The sequence below is a fragment of the Triturus cristatus genome, chromosome 9 (assembly GCF_964204655.1).
Source record: "Triturus cristatus chromosome 9, aTriCri1.1, whole genome shotgun sequence".
Lineage (NCBI taxonomy): Eukaryota > Metazoa > Chordata > Amphibia > Caudata > Salamandridae > Triturus > Triturus cristatus.
In genome coordinates this window covers 62,849,021-62,868,357 of record NC_140592.1, presented here as the reverse complement: position 1 = coordinate 62,868,357, position 19,337 = coordinate 62,849,021, and the positions used below count along the sequence as shown (strand labels likewise).

The 19,337-nt window shown below is 48.0% G+C and overlaps 1 protein-coding gene across 2 annotated transcripts in view; it reads right to left on the bottom strand.

The window, feature by feature from the left end:
• PLXNA1 (plexin A1) overlaps positions 1-19,337 on the bottom strand; it is a 507,337-nt gene that overhangs the window by 431,526 nt on the left and 56,474 nt on the right. For both annotated transcript variants that reach the window (XM_085624414.1, XM_085624415.1), the window contains exon 2: positions 9,396-9,578. In XM_085624414.1, the coding sequence (XP_085480540.1) occupies positions 9,396-9,578 (183 nt within the window). The remainder of the gene's footprint in view (positions 1-9,395; positions 9,579-19,337) is intronic.

Sequence of the window (19,337 nt, the reverse complement as noted above, 5' to 3'; positions counted from 1 at the left end):
GAGGGGCAACAGAGGAGACGAGGGGCAACAGAGGAGACGAGGGGCAACAGAGGAGACGAGGGGCAACAGAGGAGACGAGGGGCAACAGAGGAGACGAGGGGCAACAGAGGAGACGAGGGGGCAACGGAGGAGACGAGGGGGCAAGGGAGGAGACGAGGGGGCAAGGGAGGAGACGAGGGGGCAAGGGAGGAGACGAGGGGGCAAGGGAGGAGACGAGGGGGCAAGGGAGGAGACGAGGGGGCAAGGGAGGAGACGGGGGGGCAAGGGAGGAGACGAGGGGGCAAGGGAGGAGACGGGGGGGCAAGGGAGGAGACGGGGGGGCAAGGGAGGAGACGAGGGGGCAAGGGAGGAGACGGGGGGGCAAGGGAGGAGACGGGGGGGCAAGGGAGGAGACCGGTGCTCCATCAGGGGAGACGGTGCTCCATCAGGGGAGACGGTGCTCCATCAGGGGAGACGGTGCTCCATCAGGGGAGACGGGGGGCCGAGACGGGGGGCCATCAGGGGAGACGGGGGGCCATCAGGGGAGACGGGGGGCCATCAGGGGAGACGGGGGGCCATCAGGGGAGACGGGGGGCCATCAGGGGAGACGGGGGGCCATCAGGGGAGACGGGGGGCCATCAGGGGAGACGGGGGGCCATCAGGGGAGACGGGGGGCCATCAGGGGAGACGGGGGGCCATCAGGGGAGACGGGGGGCCATCAGGAGACGGGGGGCAACAGAGGAGACGGGGGGCAACAGAGGAGACGGGGGGCAACAGAGGAGACGGGGGGCAACAGAGGAGACGGGGGGCAACAGAGGAGACGGGGGGCAACAGAGGAGACGGGGGGCAACAGAGGAGACGGGGGGCAACAGAGGAGACGGGGGGCAACAGAGGAGACGAGGGGCAACAGAGGAGACGAGGGGCAACAGAGGAGACGAGGGGCAACAGAGGAGACGAGGGGCAACAGAGGAGACGAGGGGCAACAGAGGAGACGAGGGGCAACAGAGGAGACGAGGGGCAACAGAGGAGACGAGGGGCAACAGAGGAGACGAGGGGCAACAGAGGAGACGAGGGGCAACAGAGGAGACGAGGGGCAACAGAGGAGACGAGGGGCAACAGAGGAGACGAGGGGCAACAGAGGAGACGAGGGGCAACAGAGGAGACGAGGGGCAACAGAGGAGACGAGGGGCAACAGAGGAGACGAGGGGCAACAGAGGAGACGAGGGGCAACAGAGGAGACGAGGGGCAACAGAGGAGACGAGGGGCAACAGAGGAGACGAGGGGCAACAGAGGAGACGAGGGCCACCTTTGTGTTTGCTGCGGGTAGGGAGGCTGTACACAGAAGACGGAGACTAGGACAAAAAAAATATGAAAAGCACTTCTGCAAAGGACATTACTCATATGCTCATGGTGCCCTCTTATGTAATGCAGGAGTAAATCGGGAAAAGGAGTGGCGCAGACAACCACAGCTGCATAAGAACTGAAATACTCAAACGCCACAATATTCACTCAGCGTGACACACAGCAATGTACACCTTCTGCACCAGGGTCAACAAATGTGCTGCATTAGACTTGTCATTGAAAGGCGGACATATTAATCAACATATCCCGCTGGTTCCCAGTGGGCTAAGGCCTGAAAAATGCAGTGACATTCGCCAATGCTCGTTCGAGCCAGCACAGTGCCAAAGAACAAACCCTGTAGGGTCCAATCCTCAGGATAATCATATGAACTACATATCAGGGGGACACGCCTAGAGACGCGAAGCTTCGGCAGACGATATATTCTAAACCACTTCTTTTCTGGCCCAGGGATCCTCAGCGCACTGCCAACTGAACTCCGACCATTGCCTCCCCTCCCTCCCGTTCTCAAGAGAACTGAAAACTCGCCTTGTTTAAAATTCCATCACAAAGGAGCACGCTCCTTCAAAATAGCCTGCCCCCTTTCGGAAAATTCTGCCAAGTCATGTTAAGCTGGCTTGCTCGCCGCCAAAGTGTCGTAGGAGCCCCGTGACAACTATACAGCCCAGAGTCGTTTATTTTCTGTGTGTGCATAATGAGTCCCTTTTTTTACAATCGGGTTTCAGGCCAAAATACAGCATGGAATCGCCGTTATTGGGTTTTCCCAATATATATAGATCACATTAAATGGAGGTAAGAACCCTGCCCACATCCCTTTCGATTAGTCAGCGGCTTTCAAGACGGTTTCTCATTCTCTTCTTTTGCAAAGACTTTCAGCAATGGGTATTTGCGGTCAAGCATTACCATGATTTCAATCTATTCTGAGTGATGGACATCAAACAGGAACAATGTCTCGCTTTTAGTCAGGAACTTAAAGGCCCCAGTTTGGTGTTCCTCAGGGATCTTCAGCGAGCCCTACTGTATTCAATGCTACATGGCTCCATGGCAACAGTGATAGAGACTTTTAGAATTAAAGTAGTGTTGTACGCTGAAGACACGCAGTGGATTTTATCCGTTGGATAAAACTGCGTATGGCTCAGAAAATTCCTTCAAAAGGGGTTTATCCAAGGTTATTGATCGGATGCAGTAGGGTTAACTTAAAGTGTAATCGTGGACAAAACTGAGATTCTGGTCTTCAGGAAAGCCAATAAATGTAATACCAGTGACTGGTGGCGTGAATCTTTGCGCGTCACTCCTGTGCCAACTCTGGTAGTTAGAAATCTGTGAATATAATTTGATAAACTTACTTTCAGACAACAAATTCTCAGTAACACATGAATGTGCTTCTCTTGAATACAGACTTTTAAGACGTTTTGGAGGCCTGGAAAATAGTGGTGGTAAGGCGTCTGTCGGATTTCACCTGGGATTTTAAATTCCCACCCAGACCAAAAAAAATAATCTTGTGTTTTGAAGGTCTTAAGAAAATGGGTATTTTACAAAATACTGTGTTTTGAGTACTCCTCACAATTCTCACGCCTTTCCCTTTCCATTGGCCCTTAAGCCCCCCTCAAGCGCTGCTTCCCATCTAATAATTAACATGATATGCCACGGCGTGATTGTCGGATGATGCGAAGATCAAACATTTCCCCCCGCCTCCCTCCAGTCTTTCTGACCAAGCTACGCCCCAGCTGTTTGCGCTCTATAAATAAATAAATTCATTGTTGAAGGTACTACCTTGGTTCCAGGCAATTCATTTTGAACCTAAATGACACCTACGTCAAGGCGTCACAATTGGCGTCTCAGACCTCCTTCGGTTGTAACAGAATCTCTTTACGTCTTCATTCGTAGACACATTAGACCAGGCACTCTGTTGTACCTTTTAGAGTCTTGTCAGATTCGGATGCCTACTACTGCCCCCCCCCCCCCAATAAGTAAAGTCTCAGCTTTTAGAGCCCAGTTTCACACTTTGATAGTATACGCCAAGCCCCTTTGCCCCGCCCCCTCTCAGACCATCATCTGACTATAGATCAAGTTATCGCCTCCTTTCACCCCCCCCCCCCCCCCCAACGGAAGGATCTGGTTGTGTCGCAATCTGACACTGGAAGCGAGCCACTCTGCACCTCCCTAGCACATTTTCTTTACCCCTTCTGGTCTGGCGTGCTCCTATACCCTCTGCAACATTGGCACCATGTATCCTATTTTTAGTTTATACATGCATACTCCGCGTGCTACTTTTTAGAGCTCCGACGCCCACTATCGCCTGAAATGTAGTGTAAAAACTACAAAATAGATTAAAATAAACAAAGGTGCAATGACGTAGAATGCATGGCTAGGTCGCTCAATACTCCAAGGATTACCAGTCCCTGTAGAACCCACAGATATACTGACCAGAGGCGAGCCGGCTCCTCTGTTGGTGTGGAGGCCCGTTGCCCCACTTAAAAGCCCCCCTAGGTCTTTGTGGCCGTCTGTCTTGTGACAGCCAACCACACATCTGCACTTTAAACATCTCTAGCCCAGCTGTTTTAAGACAGCAAAAAGCCTCCACAGCGCTGTGGAGCGCAGAGTGAAGCCGCTCCACCAATCCCATCGCTGCTGTCATACTGGTGAGAGCCGCGCCAGGAGTGGCCAAGGGAGAAGTTGCATCCAGTTCCAGTGAAAGAAGGTCCGGACCTTAGGACGTAGTGTACTGTAAGGGAAGTGTTTTTCTTTTAATGTATTATTTGCGCGTTTTTAAAATATATATTATATATTGTTTGCGCGCCCACCCCCCCTCTCGCTGTAGAGGCCAGCCGCCACTGATTTCTAACATTAACCCCTCCCTATGGGAAACGTGGTGAAATTAAGGAAAATCCATAACCCGTGGCAAGGAGACAGCCCCGTGCACGAGGACATGACAAAGCAGTCGTGGTCTGGCCGGTGCTTTACAGCAGCATGTACCCGTTCCCCAACACCCCAGCAGTGCACGAGCAGGGCACGAGGTCAGTTCTTTCCTCAATGGCGGGTAAGAATGAATGACCACATCTACTCCCCAGCCTCCCCCAGAAACGCCAAGGGGCAGCAGGAAGCAGCATTTCAACAATCACCGACACCCCTGCCGTCCCTCATCACAACACGCTTCATGCTCGTTTCAAGGCAGAAGTGCGAGGCACAGCGCTATGAACACTGCCAAACATCTGTGGCTTTCCTTTGTTATTTCCAACTAAAAGCTCAGAAAGGGATGAGGACTCCGCAGTACGCAGAGTCAACCCTGTGGCAAGCGTCGGCCGCCATCTTGATTTGAAGCCACTGATGCACGTGGCTGCCCTGGATACGGTGTGGCGGGAAAAAGACAAGCACGTGACACCGGGCATGTGACGTCAGCCCGTTCCGCCATCTCCCTCGTTGGCTTCTGCTGTCGCTCACAAGTCCAAAGGACGCACAGCCTTGCGTCAACTTCGACTACCCGTCGCACAGATATTTCACGCGCTCCCTGCATGCCAAGAAGCCACAGATGCGGGCCCAGGGTGCTCGACGACCACTCGTGACGCAGTGAGGGTACAGAGGTACCAACTTCACAGCACTATAGTTCCTACAATACTTCTGAACACAGAAAGTAGGGATGGACCAAGGTTAAGTGAAAAGTAACTGCGTTTATGGCATGGACGGTATTCTTCATATGAGGTTATTATAATTGTGCAAGTTAGACAAACTACAAAAGTGATTCTATAATCGAATTTAAAAAAAACATGCAAAGTAATTTATTTATGTCTGAGAGGAGACTTTCTGCGCTGCCACAGATAGCAATACTTTTTCAAAGTGTCCCATGATCACAGTGCAAGAGGAAACAGTCTATAGTGCACCTGGGAAAAACATAGGAACGCTACACAAGACTTGCATTGTGTGTGCCACAGCTGTTCGTGTGCAGCACATACCCTCGCAAACAGTTTATAAGCTATAATTAAATAGTGCAAGACGCACAGTCCGCCGCAGCTGCCGTCTGCATCAGTTATTTATAACTGTCCCTTTAAACCGAGCTGCAGTCTTACAGGTTTTCGCATCATGCTCTCCCTCCTAAGAAGCATGCACAAGAAATAATATTTTTTAGTTAAGGAATGCATCGAATTCCAGGGAGTGGTGCAGCAAAGGGATAGACAAAATCCAACAGAAATGGAGTCGGCACACCCAATTTTTCCTGTCCCTTTTCATTAGCAAACGGCATTTAACAACAGAGCTCAACCAAACTACAGCCGGACCTAAAAAGCAACATGCCCGAATTTTCCCCACTAAACAAATCCGCTCGGTCAGCCACCTAAACACTCCAAGGCAAGGTGCGGAGGGACTGTGCATAACTTACCCCATCTGGTCAGGAGTTATGAAAACCATGCCCAGATAATTCCGCAACACCAGTACATTTATGTTTTTATAAACTTTTGTCTCATATCTGGATTTTTTTTTTTAACAAAGCCAAATAGATTTATATTTTGACTTACTCTGGCAAATAGGTTTTTCTCTGTACTGTATTATTGAAAGGCATTCTTTTTGTCGAGTAAGCGCCATAAAGCCGCCTGCTGCCAGCGGCACATGTGGGGCTTCACAGATCCAATAATCCAGCATTAGCTTTAAAAAGCGTCTGATCAGACAATTTCCACGTGCTGTACAATTCCTTTACTTCCAAGACACCCTCGCCCACTTCATAGAGAACTCCCAACCAGCACTGGCACCTACAGGTAAACAAAACATATATAACGGCTCTGAAGAGAACTCATTTACATAGTCAGTGCTTATCCTGAAAATCTGGCATAGATAGAATTTTCATGGGCCAATGTTGGACACCCATGCACTAGAAACGCCTGGAAGAGCCACCCTTGCGGCACCAAAACACGGATATATCCGCCATTTTATTCTTATTTCATGAGCTACAAAAAACATTTCTACCAAGACGAGGTCCACTGATCAGGAGTGGAAATTTGTATTTATTTTGTGTGGAAATGTTTTCAGACATGTTCAAGAACGGCCAGAGATGCCAACCAATGGTCACCCATGTAAGAACGCATCGGAAATGGCCCAAAGACCATCTCCATGGCCGGAGGCTCCAGGACTGCCCAAGGCCATTCCAGCCAGCTTCAGAAGAGTTCACGTGGACAGCATGCCTTGTGATCCTGCCTGTGAGACTATATTACTTCTAAAGTGTGAAGCACCTGGAGCGTATCCCACATACAACAAAAAGCGCTATATGAAAAATGCGCAACGTTCAACAAATCCAGTTGATGGTTGAGGCCACATTAGCAACTGCGCTAATTTAAGGACATTAAAAGGAGGAGAGAAGAAAGTGGACAGCATATTTTTTGCCGTGAAGACAATACCTTAAAACCAATTGAAAACAATGAAGAACGTCACCAGTGCTCCGGGTGCAACAGCTCCTCGAGGTGTGTCGGAAGGGGGAGGAGAAAGTGATGGTGGATGTCTGGACATTTTTACCAAGGGCAGCAATAAATCCAGGACCAGCCCCACCAGAGCCACCATTTTTTGGGGGGGGGGGGGGGGTGTAAGGGACACAGTATGCCCTACAATGACAACAGAGTTTGTAAACCTGAATTTAATGTCTAGGCTGAGCAGGCAAATACGCAATAAACCAAATCCAGGCCTAGGGTCCATCGCTCAGTGCACTTTAAATCAAACATCACATTCAAGAACAGTTCGCTCTAGCCACAGCAAGGTTGGGCACGGGCCATCTGTCAGGACACAGCTGACCTACTAGCGTTAGAAACATGCTTAGAGACAGTGGCTACTAGCGTTTTGGACCGGTCACATTTTGTGTGTCGCTTTTAATATTTGAAATACGTTAACTTCCTGCACATGCGATTATTTTCAAGGCACAAAACAATACAGGACTTCAACAAAAAGATATGAACCAACACACAAAACCCACCTCGAGTGTCTAGAGTGCGCACACTGGTAAACCCACGCACCTTTTACAAAATTCTCCTCTCCAGCGGATGCTCACCTACACAGTACGCCTTACGAACATTCACCAGTACCACAGGCCGGATATACTGTCTCAGCCAGACAGGTGGGTATATGCAAAATGATAAAGCCGCCACCTTCACAAACATTCGTCTGCACATAAAATTTACAGTAGAAATTAGGTTTCATGAGAAGGCTAAAAAAAAAAAAACTCCCGCAAAGTAGTAGATCCTACAAAACCTTCTACTCTTCACGCACTACAAATTTTATACTTCATCAAGATTTGATTATTTGGTGAACTTGAACTTCTAGATAAAACGTGCATTTAAAAAGAAGTACAAAATTCCGTAAATCAAATTGTGAAACTTTGAGAAAAAAATTCAAGTGGGTCTAAAGGAATGTCAGTCAAAGGGAGAAAGTGGTCTCTCCAGGAGAGGGTTCGCGAACCAATCTCCCACCAAGGTTATGTATGGATGAGGTCTTTGTGACAAATGTACCGTGTTTTTTGCAAATTCTCATGTTACTCTCAACTACAACTCCTTTCTCAAGGGAGTCAAGCCTCCCATTCACACCCATATTCTCTGTTTAAATCCAGCACGAATTACACAGACCATGAGCCGCCAGCAAGAGTTACTTCAATTGACATGTCTGAAGTTTTGTTCAATTCCCAACGCACATTTTGTTTTGCAGTTTCCCTTTCAGTTCTGCATAATGGTGGAAGCATTGGAACTCACTATTTTCATATTGATTATTTAAACACATTCACTGTGTTGCCAAGGACCAGTCTCTGGGCAACTTGCTTTTTAAGTGCTTTTTTTTTTTTTTAAAACCGTCGTGGTGCCAAAAAAAGAAAAATGTAAATAAAAAAAAAACACCAAAACAGGCACTACTTATAGAAATGAACACAGCTTATACACATCAGCAAAAGCAGCGCTGAAACTGTAGCAACAACTTGAACACAGGCAGACATAACGTAAGTATGCTGCACTAGGTAACAAATCACCCAAGCTGCGAATCAACAACCATTTCCAGCTGCAAAGGACAGGAGAGCATCCTGGACATGCGGAAGCCAAGACTGACTAACAAGTGCCTGTGGTCCCAACAGCAAAGCACCGCGAGGGCTTAAGAACACCTCACAGGACAAAGACTGGTGTTGCCTCTTGGTCAAAGGCATAGGAGTAAGATTTTACGTTTGCAAAGACTGCGTAAGTGCTCCAAGGGCACAGTGCCTCTTAGTAGAGCAAGCATGTATTACAGTGCCGCCAATGCGGCTCAGGATGACAAAGGCCCCTTTTTCATATTCAAAAAAATATTGTGACTCTATAGGGCACATGACAGTGAAATTGTTCATTAATCAACCTAATGAAAAGCCTTAGGCAACTTGAGCAACTTGAGCACAACAAAACTAGACACATTATATGCAGCTGAGAATAAGCATCATTTAATAAAAATGACACTTCTAAAATCAGCTCTGAGCCCTGTATAAGGCAAACGGTCTTAGATCACCGCCAACGCATTATGCACTGAAAACTTTTATTTTTTTTAGAAACTGTTGTCATTTCTGGAGTCTTTCCTTTTATTTCGGTTTTAACCTTTGGATCATTCAGGGGTGCCGGGTTTCCTCAATGCTTTGGTGGAGATGCTTTTAACTCAATGTAGTCAAATTAAACCACCAACAATGTAAGCAATTACCAAACAACCGTTGAACCGGAGAAAATCGCAGTTGCACAATCAATGAGAAACAAGCCTTGACTTTGTATCTTCCATGTGTTCAGAAATCTGAACACAAACTGCAAAAAAAGGTTGTCCACATCAGAAGCCACGTGCTCTCAAAACAGGTGATCACTCTTCGTAGCAGAAGTCCCACTTCGGTTAACTCACTCACAAGTCTCTAACCCTGTCCCACGGCCCTCATCTTCGGCGTGTACACCATAACTCGAACAAAGAAACACAGTCTTGTGAGGACCATGGCATCTCAACAGCAGGCTTCTGGCTCTGCCCTCCTCTTTCAGACCTCCTGAAGGGTCAGGAAAAAGACAGTCTCCCACCAACAAACCACTCCCATGGTCTCCTACCTTCTTGATCTTTCCGCTCCTCGTGCCGGCGAAGACGACGGTGTGTCCCCGGTAGTCGTAGGCTGCCACAGAGGTCATGCCATCCTCTTTGTCCAAGAACAGCGGCATCCCATCGATTGTGACCGTGCCACCCAAGGGTTGGTTGAAATCCTGCCCACAAAAGTTGCTGTCTATCTGCAGGGGCTGTGAAGAGAGAGGAAAATCAATGAAACCAACTGACCAATGGATCAATCACAGGGCTGAGTGATCTTACAATCAAGAGTACAGGCAACAAACAGCAGCAAACTATAAACAGTAATCAGGAAAATGATGATGATTGTTCAAGACAACCATTTGTTTTTTTGCACTTGACTTAAGACATCTAATTCTGGGGGAAACACTTCATGTTTTTCATCGTCCAGCTTTACGTCTGTATGTCCTTGCTTCTACAATGCTGCTTTGGAATCTGGAAAAGCACTATTTTGTTTAAGTCTGGCCATACATAACTTTAGCGGTCCTTCACTTTATGTAATTTAAAAAAAAAACGTATTACAAATACGTACATATACATTCAAAGAGGGTGATCCAAGTTTATTGCCCTGCGCACTCAGAGGAACAATTTCTGCCATTCAAAATTACTACTTTTCAACCTTTCCTAAAAATATTTGGGAAATGTATAAATTTCCAGATTTTAACATACAAAAAGTTTCTGGCTCACATGATTAAACGTTACTAAAAATGAAGCACCATGGGTTGCAGTGCAGTGGAAGGCCCTTCCTGGAAGTAGATTGGTCACGATTCAGGAGCTTATTGCTGCATTTGAGTGTTCAAATGGTGCAAATGAGGTGAAACGTTTGCTAAAACATTGTAAACGAGTGTTAAATTTACAAAATAATTAAGTGAAACGGTCACAAAATGTGCCACAATAGGTTGCATAATTTGCCTTTTCTTTCCGCATTACTTAGTAAACTACCACATAATTTGGTCCACTCCTGATGTATAAAGCTAGTGGCCCTGGTTAAAAAGCTTTGCTCAGGATGGCGCATGCAGTCAAGTGGGGGAGCCGAGATTTGAACTTCTGCAGTCTGAAACTTTGCCACAAACCGCATCTTCCTCTTTAACCTGTGGTTATGTAACCTTTTTCCATGAACCTGGGCTTCTGAAAGACTGTCTATACTTCACTGGATAAGTGCCACTTTATCACACATGAACTAGCCCAACACCCCACAAGCCAACTATGCAAATACAACACAATTATTTGCCACCTTTCAAACAATAAACGCATAATGCATCTAGTTTTTGTGCATAGTGCGTGTTTATGCACACCCACATACAACAATTCAATTATGTAATCCTTCTGCTCTGTTAGACATTTCCTCAAAATCTGAATTTCACTGACTGGATGTCACCACTGCAAGGGATTCCAAGCCACTGATGAATATGAAATGCAAGTCATGAGACCAAACGGTTAGTGGTTAAAAAATATTGTTTCACTATTATACAGCTTTGTGGTCCTGGCACATGCTATTGTAGATCACGGGTTCTAGTGATTTACTCACGTCACCAGAGCCCCTCAATAGCATGATATAATATGTCACAAACTGCGGCCACAGACAGCAGCACAACTCTCAAGAGGCTAGTGCGCAGTAAACAGCATTATGGGAGATGTAGTCCATTCTCATTTCAGTCTTCAGTAATGTGTTAATGTTGGCCGCTACTGCGGTGTTCTGCTTTCATTAAGCCGTTACCACAGTTCAGTGTTCGAGGTCACCGGATGACCTGACGTTTCACTTATATTACAGCTCTTCAGAGGTGGCCACGCCATGTTTGGTGGCGTGGATTTTAAAAACCTGCAGAAATTTACATTTTTATTTGCTGGAATAAACAAACACGGAAGCGCACACATAAAATGGCTGCCACTTTTCAACCACGTGATCCAACTCCGAGGGTGCGGGCGCCCTAATTAATACGGGGTTCTTTTCTGCCGCCTCCCAGGCACGGAAAGGAAGGCGGCGGCGCAGGTGAGCGTCAAGGTTTGCGCAGAGGGTCAGGGACGCGCTGCACACGGCGCCACCTCCCCAAGGCCCAGGGGGACCCGGCTGAGCCGGGTGATGGATGGGCCCATCACTTGGCAGCCTCCGAGCCCAGAAAGAGCGGGAAACAATGTACTGCAGCTCCTCTGGCATGCCCGGCACGGCCCTGGCTCAATCGAGCAGCCTCCATCTTCCAGCACAGAACACAAATATTAAAAGGACAAAGGGCAAACGCAGGCGCCCAGAAACAGAAGCAAGCGCTTAATGCGTCGCGACAGCAGCCGTGGCCCCAGCGCACCCAGGATAAGACCCTTGCAGCAAAAATGTAGTCTATCCATAGAAATGAAGCGGTCAGCAAACCGTGACCACAGCTGGGCACTGAAGGACTGTCACCGCACAAAAACAGTATCTGCGGGGCACAGTTAAAGGGTGTCTGGGGGGGCCGCCGCCGCCCCTGTGCTAGTGTGTGGGAAGAGTCCCTTCGGTCCTAGTACAAGTCAGGGTATTGGACCTTCTGGACTCCTCCGGCGGTAGCAAAACGATCCACATTTTAGGAGGGGAGGGGTGGGGGCGCGCCCCTCACACCTCGGTGCTGCTGCGCGCGCACCACCAGTGACCGCTCCGGCCCAGCTCCACGCAGTGCACTAGCTCGGAGCTGACAGTGGTGAAATGGGCCCGGGCCACGTGGCGTCGACTTTTAAGGGCTCACAAACGCATCACCCCTGCTCAGGTGGTGAGGTGTTCACAGACACTCGATGAGCGTACGCTCCTCAGCGGAAAAGACAAGCATGACAGACAATGTTGTGCCTGTTGTAATGGAGGTTTTGTGGGATGATAGCATCTTAATTAAAAAAAAAAAAAAAAGAACTGCGTTGATGCGCCCGTAAAACCCATAAAAAACATCAGGTCCTTCACAGGGCTGCAGAACAAAGGGGTTGGTGTGAAATTCACAAGAGGCCCACCCGTCGGCCAGTTCTGCTCCTGAGGCAGCATTATTCCCAGTCAAATCCACAGCTGCCTTGGGCCACCTTCTGTTTTGGGAACCTGGATTTTATGGGAGCGGCGGGGCAGCCGAAGGGAGGGGCGACGCAGCCAAGGGGCGGGGCACCACAGCCAACCCAGGTAATTCAAACATGGGGTAAGACAATGGGACTGGTCTGGCTCGCATTGTCAGTTGCAAGCAAAACCTACTGCTTTTACAAAGCTACCAGGCCCATTAATTATGTATTTCAGCAGCGGACCAATGCGGAGACAGATTTGGAACAGTGTTTCCCACACTGTGGGTCGTGTAGTGACGTGCAGGTCAATGGTCTAGTCTTTCAGTTGTACCAGCCACTCCCATAGGCTGGCTTACACCCCACATTACACAGGCATCACAGGACATGTGACCCTGTTAATAAAAGGGGGCGGGCTCATATGCCCTGGGCCAGTCCTACGACTATTCCAGTGTCTGTGTCCTGCTTATTAATGCATGGGGGCCTAGAGCCCCGACGCATTACAGGTCGCAATAGTCCTAGCGATAAATAAAGAAGACTGCACCAGCCCATGTGCGCCGCTCTCTCAGCAGCCTGCTCCAGCTCATGTGTGCCGTTCGCTCAGCAGCCTGGACCAGCCCATGTGTGCTGCTCTCTCAGCAGCCTACAGCAGCCCATGTGTGCAGCTCTCTCAGCAGCCTACAGCAGCCCATGTGTGCAGCTCTCTCGGCAACCTACAGCAGCCCATGTGTGCAGCTCTCTCAGCAGCCTGCACCAGCCCATGTGTGTTGCTCTCAGCAGCCTGCAGCAGCCCATGTGTGCCGCTCTCTGAGCAGCCTGCACCAGCCCATGTGTGCTGCTCTCTTAGCAGCCTGCACCAGCCCATGTGTGTCGCTCTCTTAGCAGCCTACACCAGCCCATGTGTGCTGCTCTCTTAGCAGCCTGCACCAGCCCATGTGTGTCGCTCTCTTAGCAGCCTACACCAGCCCATGTGTGTCGCTCTCTTAGCAGCCTGCTCCAGCCCATGTGTGCCGCTCTCTCAGTAGCCTGCTCCAGCGCATGTGTGTCGCGCTCTCAGTAGCCTGCTCTAGCTCATGTGTGCTGTTCTCTCAGCAGCCTGCTCCAGCCCATGTGTGCCGCGCTCTCAGCAGCCTGCTCCAGCCCATGTGTGCCGCGCTCTCAGCAGCCTGCTCCAGCCCATGTGTGCCGCGCTCTCAGCAGCCTGCTCCAGCCCATGTGTGCCACGCTCTCAGCAGCCTGCACCAGGTGATGAGACACCCTCAGCTATGTACATGCCTTCTTGGGTATCGTACTGAGATTTAAAAAAATCTCTACTCTGGCACAGTTTGAAGAGTCTGTGGCTTTTACATGGTGATAATGCCAATGTCGAATGTTTATATAAGAGAAAAACTACATTTGTGGCTTCAAACAAAAGCCTAGCAACATACATAAAACATCCAGAAAGTTTTCCAGCAAATTTCCTGTAACTGGTTAGATTTCTTACACTCATGAAAATACCAGCCAATGCCACCACACCCGGCAAACCTGATGTGGCCGCAAGAAGCAGAAAAGTAAGGTTTACAGGCTTGTGAAATTGGTTACTTATGTCTCTGTGGAAAGTGAGGCGTGCTAACTTCAAATTACGTTCTTTTATTGAAAAAATATGTGGTCTTAAGAGGTACCTACATACTTATGGGCATTCAGAGTGTGGACAGCCACAGACCAACGGAGCGATGTACGAAGGTGGCGGGAGAGTGGAGAAGCAGAGGAGGGGATGCAGAAAGGTCTAGGGACATCCGCAGAGTGATGACAGGTCAAGGGTTCCAAAAACGTGGGTGCGCCGCTGCTTGGAGAAGGGCGCTTTCGGTTCTCATTCGAACCCAAGATGGATTAATGCGGTGCACGCTAGAAAAGGCAAGAGAGCTTCCCTCACAAGCAGAAATAGACCACTGGAAGCCGATTGTTACGCATGGCTCTCATGGGCCGCCATGAGCGTGACTACCGGATTCTGACATAGGAATGGTGGGTAACAAAACTTCCAGATCACAGATGCCAAGTCCAGACTGCTCTGCAGGGCTCTCTGCAAGCCTGGCATGGCAGTGCTGGGGAGCAAAGAAGGGAGCTTCTGGAGGGGAGGGAAAGGCACGGAGAGTGGTGGCTGTTGGTGGCAAGGAAGGGAGGACGTCATGTTATTCCTCCTACCCCCCAGCACCCACTTACTCTTCCAGTTGAAAGCAATGGCAGCTAGTTTTGGGGGCCATACATAACACACAGTTATATGTGGGCAAACCTTGAAATAAGGGGATGTTTTTACCCACAGGGTTCTGAGTCACAGACACCCGAGCTTAGCTCTCTTTGAAGCTCTCGGTGAAAACCTTCCTTGTAATTCCCAGTTACCCATCAGTGGTTCTATATGTTCATCACGCTAGTCTAAAATCCGGCTGCCCCCACTCCCTCTGAGGTCCAGAGTCATCACCGAGGGCAGCTCTGAAAACCACCAAACCACTGCAGTTTCTTAAAAACTGCCCTGGGCTGCTGGCACGGAGGAACTCAACCCTACTTCAAGCCGGTCAGCCTCTTCGAACTGCGGGGGGGGGGGGGGGGGGGGAAAGAGTCCCAAACCAGGCTGAATTCCAGACTCGCTAGGAACATCTATGACACCCATCTTGCATTACGAAACTGGAGGCCTAACAGCAGCAGTTCACAGAACTCTCAGCCATCACCCTTGCCTCTTAAGGACAGCCAATCATGGGTCTCCCTGCAGCTGTGAAGGGCCATCAGCCCGGACACAACGCAGTTGTGTAGCCCTATATACATGCCCCATTCATTCACAAGCGCACATGCACAGCGAGACAGCCTCTATCCCAGGGTGACTGGACACAGTTTGAGAACACACCACACACTGTGGCACCTAGACAATGTAATCGACAAAGCACTGGCAACTCACAGGCACTGAACCCGGTATCACACCAACATACACCCTAGAAGCATGCATACAACAAAAAAAAACACAACCACAGCACTGCAGCGCAGCTAAACCGCTTCCTAGGGATGCAGAAAGCAGGCTGCATGGGACCAGTCGTAGACAGTCACCCAGGTGAAGCAAACAACGGCCTTCAGCACACCCAACCCCACACACACTACGAAGATCTTTAGCACAACCCAACTCATTTTACTTTCACACTAGCCAACAAGAACCATCACAAAACGACACTTGATAAATCTCTATCAAATCAAGCATGCCGAAGACTGATGGAAGCCAGAGGAACATATGAAGAAAGTGCCCAGAATACAAAAAGCACCAGGGTGCAGTAGGAACTGTTAATAGTACTATACAAGGGTTAAGGCCCACCCACAAAAGCCTCATTAACTTAGACGACCTACGCTAACTTCTTTAATGGTGTGCAAAGACACGAGTCCAAACATCAATCTAAACCCACTGCTACTCCTTTCACAGTCCACACCGGCATAAAGTACCACAGGGCAGCCTTCACCCAACCCCAAATACCTTAATCCATTCCCACAGGCAGGCTGAAAGTCACCTTGGACACATTTCTCTGGTTTAGCCATGCTCACCTCCCACATGCCACGGTAACAGTATCCAACTGCCAGCCACCTGGCATAGGGGTGCCCAACTGCCAGCCACCGGGCAGGATGGTGCCCACCCACCTGGCTCACTAGTGTCCACCTGCTTGGCAGGCCAATGGCCACTGGTCAGTCCTCTGGCACAGCTGTTCCCACATTCCAGGGGTGCCATGTCCATGTGCCCCTAATTTAAGAGTAACACGAGGGGTGTTTCAGCATCTGGCTGAAATGGCAGTTTAGAAGGGATTCGAATATCGTTTAAAAAGGAACAGGTAAATTGAAGATTACGGAATAGTGGAAGGTTATACAGTTAAGTTTTAAGGGCACAGGGTTTGGTGTTTTTACAGGGTGGACTGTAGAGAGTAGAGTTTGGGTTTAGCATTCAGTTTATGTTCATAGTAGCAGGGATGTTCCGTTTTTACTTAGAAACGCGGGCATATTGGTAGGTGTAATATCGAGGATGGAGAGGGGGAGGTTAGCGCGTTTAGTAGGCTCTAAACAATGCTAGAATTTCATTTAGAGTGTGGGGTTTGGGTAGCCTGGGGTTTGGGTAATTGTTTAATCTGTAAGGGTAGGACTGTCATAACATTACCGCAAAGTTATTGTTAAAATGTGCATCTGTGTAAAAATACTTCATTAAGTCAGTACGGAAGATTAACATGGGCTATCATTTTAATATTTTAACAGCTTCCCCTGACGAAGGGGAAAATGAATGCCCGAAATGCATTGGGACTAAGATTATTAGCTGTAGCACATGAATTAATGTTCCGACGTGACGTAGTACGAGGCCTGGATTGGCACAACTACCTTATGTGAAACAAAGGGGCGTTTGGACAGTTTTATCGTGTAGAAACAAGTCAAGCTGGATGAAACATGAAAACTATGGAATAAAATGAACTCGACAAGTTTGCAAAGTATTCTTGTAGAAGCTCTGCGACAGGTTTGCAGCAACGTGTATCTGCAATTCTTGCTTCAATTCCCCTGATTTAAGAGCCATCCTTCGATGTATACAGCATATACACTGCAGTGGACAATATAGATAAAAGGCAAAAAAAAACCCGAGAAGAAAACAAAACGCAGACAACGTAAAGGACAGATAGAAACCTAGTTATGATGTACAAAGTGTCATTAAAAAATACCTAGCAAAGGAGTTCAAAGGTCATCTTTGCATTCGGCTGCACAAACTCGCGACTGGCACCCCATTAAAGTCTTTTATAAATGAAAACCAAGTGTTAATTCCACTTCCTCAAAATCTAGAAAGGATAGATGACCTGGAAAAAACTTTATCGATTGTTATGAATCCTGAGGAGCAGGCTTGTCATTCAAAAAGGCAACAATCCATGTTGAAGGAGAGTTTGCTCAGTGGGTCAAGCGCCTGCTGCATAGATCTTTGTGTAACCCAGAGGGCAGAGACTAGTACACCGTGCAAGAAAAGCCTGCCTTCCATCCTTCAGAGGCCGACAAAAGACGACCAGTGAGTTGGGAAGTAACTCTTTCTGAACACTAGGGTGTGCTGTGCGATATATCAAGTGCATCCATAATCTATTTATTGGCTTGTATGACGTCAATGAGTGAAATGTGCAATAGGCTACCTTTTGGTATAAATCCCGCCCATCCTTTGTGGTACCCTTCTGCCTACTGGCGTGCCAAATAGGAAGCAAGGGTATTGGATTCAGTTTGGAATAAAAATAAAAGCAAAAACAAAGTAGATACAACGGGATTAGCGCCAGACCACGTTTATTCTTAAACCACTGCTGAGCTCTGCCCTTTGTTGCAGAGAAAGTAACTTCCAGTGAAGCTAACAGCACCCTTTATATTATTGTTATTCTTTTTTAAAGTACATAAAAAATATTTTGTGACACTTTCTAGTTGGTAAAGCCCAATTACTGTAGGCCAATGAATAAAACGCCATGTCAAAGGGTGGACTGCACCTAGAGGGTCTGGTCCAAGGTTTCGTTAATTAATAGATCATAATTCACTGTTTAAAATATGTGATAAAAATGTCAGGATATTTAGTCTATTGTCAAAGATGGGTAACCATGGTGATGTTCGTTTCTGTTGAGGGAATTTTTTTGGCAGTCAAAGATTAGTAAACCTTCCAAAAAGCCGTCCAACTACATTCAAATAACGCAATCACTGCCACAAAGTATTGGAATCCACGTAAATACACAAACATTCCAAAGGGAGTACTCGAACTCAAAGTTTGCAAGTAGAGTGCAAATTGTGAAGATCTTTAAAAATTGGGGAATTCTTGATTATCTCAGAATGGAAACCTCCGCGCCCTCGGAACAGGTGGCGCGCGCTTGATTTCCAAATGTGGCGCAGCTGCGGCTTTCGAGGTTTTCCTTCTGTTGTAGCGATGACGCTAAAACTCGTGATCAAAACAGAAGCTGCCTCAACAGATCCTCCGAACACAGCCCCGCCAAAGCATGCTAAAATATGGCACTACCAATATGGGCTGCATCAAAACAGCTTTCGGCACGTATGCAGTGCAATGAACACGCAGAGGTCCTACATGGCGTGACGGCTGAGGCGGAAGGATGGAAAGTGGGATTACGTCAAAGCTTCTCTTGGAGGACGACACAGCAACAACACACTTTAATTTTTTTTAAAAAAACTCAGTCGGGGTACTACAAATGTAATACCCAATTTCCCCAGCAAGACTAAATCAGCTAGTCACCATGTGCATCAGACTCCGATTTCTTACTACATAAAGGAATGTTTACAAACAATTAGTTAGTAATACAAATCTGCATAATACATTGCAGACAGACACAAGACAAGGCTCTCACCGTTGCATGATGCTTGGTTTACTCAACTAGCTGGCGCCCAGTGAGAAAGAAAAGTACATGAAATGCAGGAGAGTTCTGGGTTCAAGACATTTCTGCTATGATGCTGCTATGTTTGCGCCACAGCCAGGACTTAACTTGTGAAAATAAACATATAAAAAGAGTACATAGTCCCAAAATTATTCTTGGGAGTCTGTGACCACGACTGCTGAATGCCAGGATTAGTGAACACCCAGGCTGCATCTGCTCGATTCCACCTGGTGCCTACTTCTTTCACCCCCTATCCTTCCTGCCTCTGCTTTTTCCCCTTTGTACCCATTTTCCTTTTAATTTTTCCGTCTTTTCCTTTGGGTGAAATGCGGATGCTAAAAAAATAGTTGCTTTAGCCAAAAACTGGTTTTGCTGCCCACCACCTGCAACCACCGACCCAAATTAAGCACTGGTTCACGTCCCTCACTTCGGTACACCGAGAGGAAGAAACATGAAGTGATCAAAAAATGTTCTAGGATTTGAGTAACATCCCCCCCCTCCCCCGTCCCAACCATGATGCGATGCAGCCAGGCGTGGGCCATTGGCCCTCAC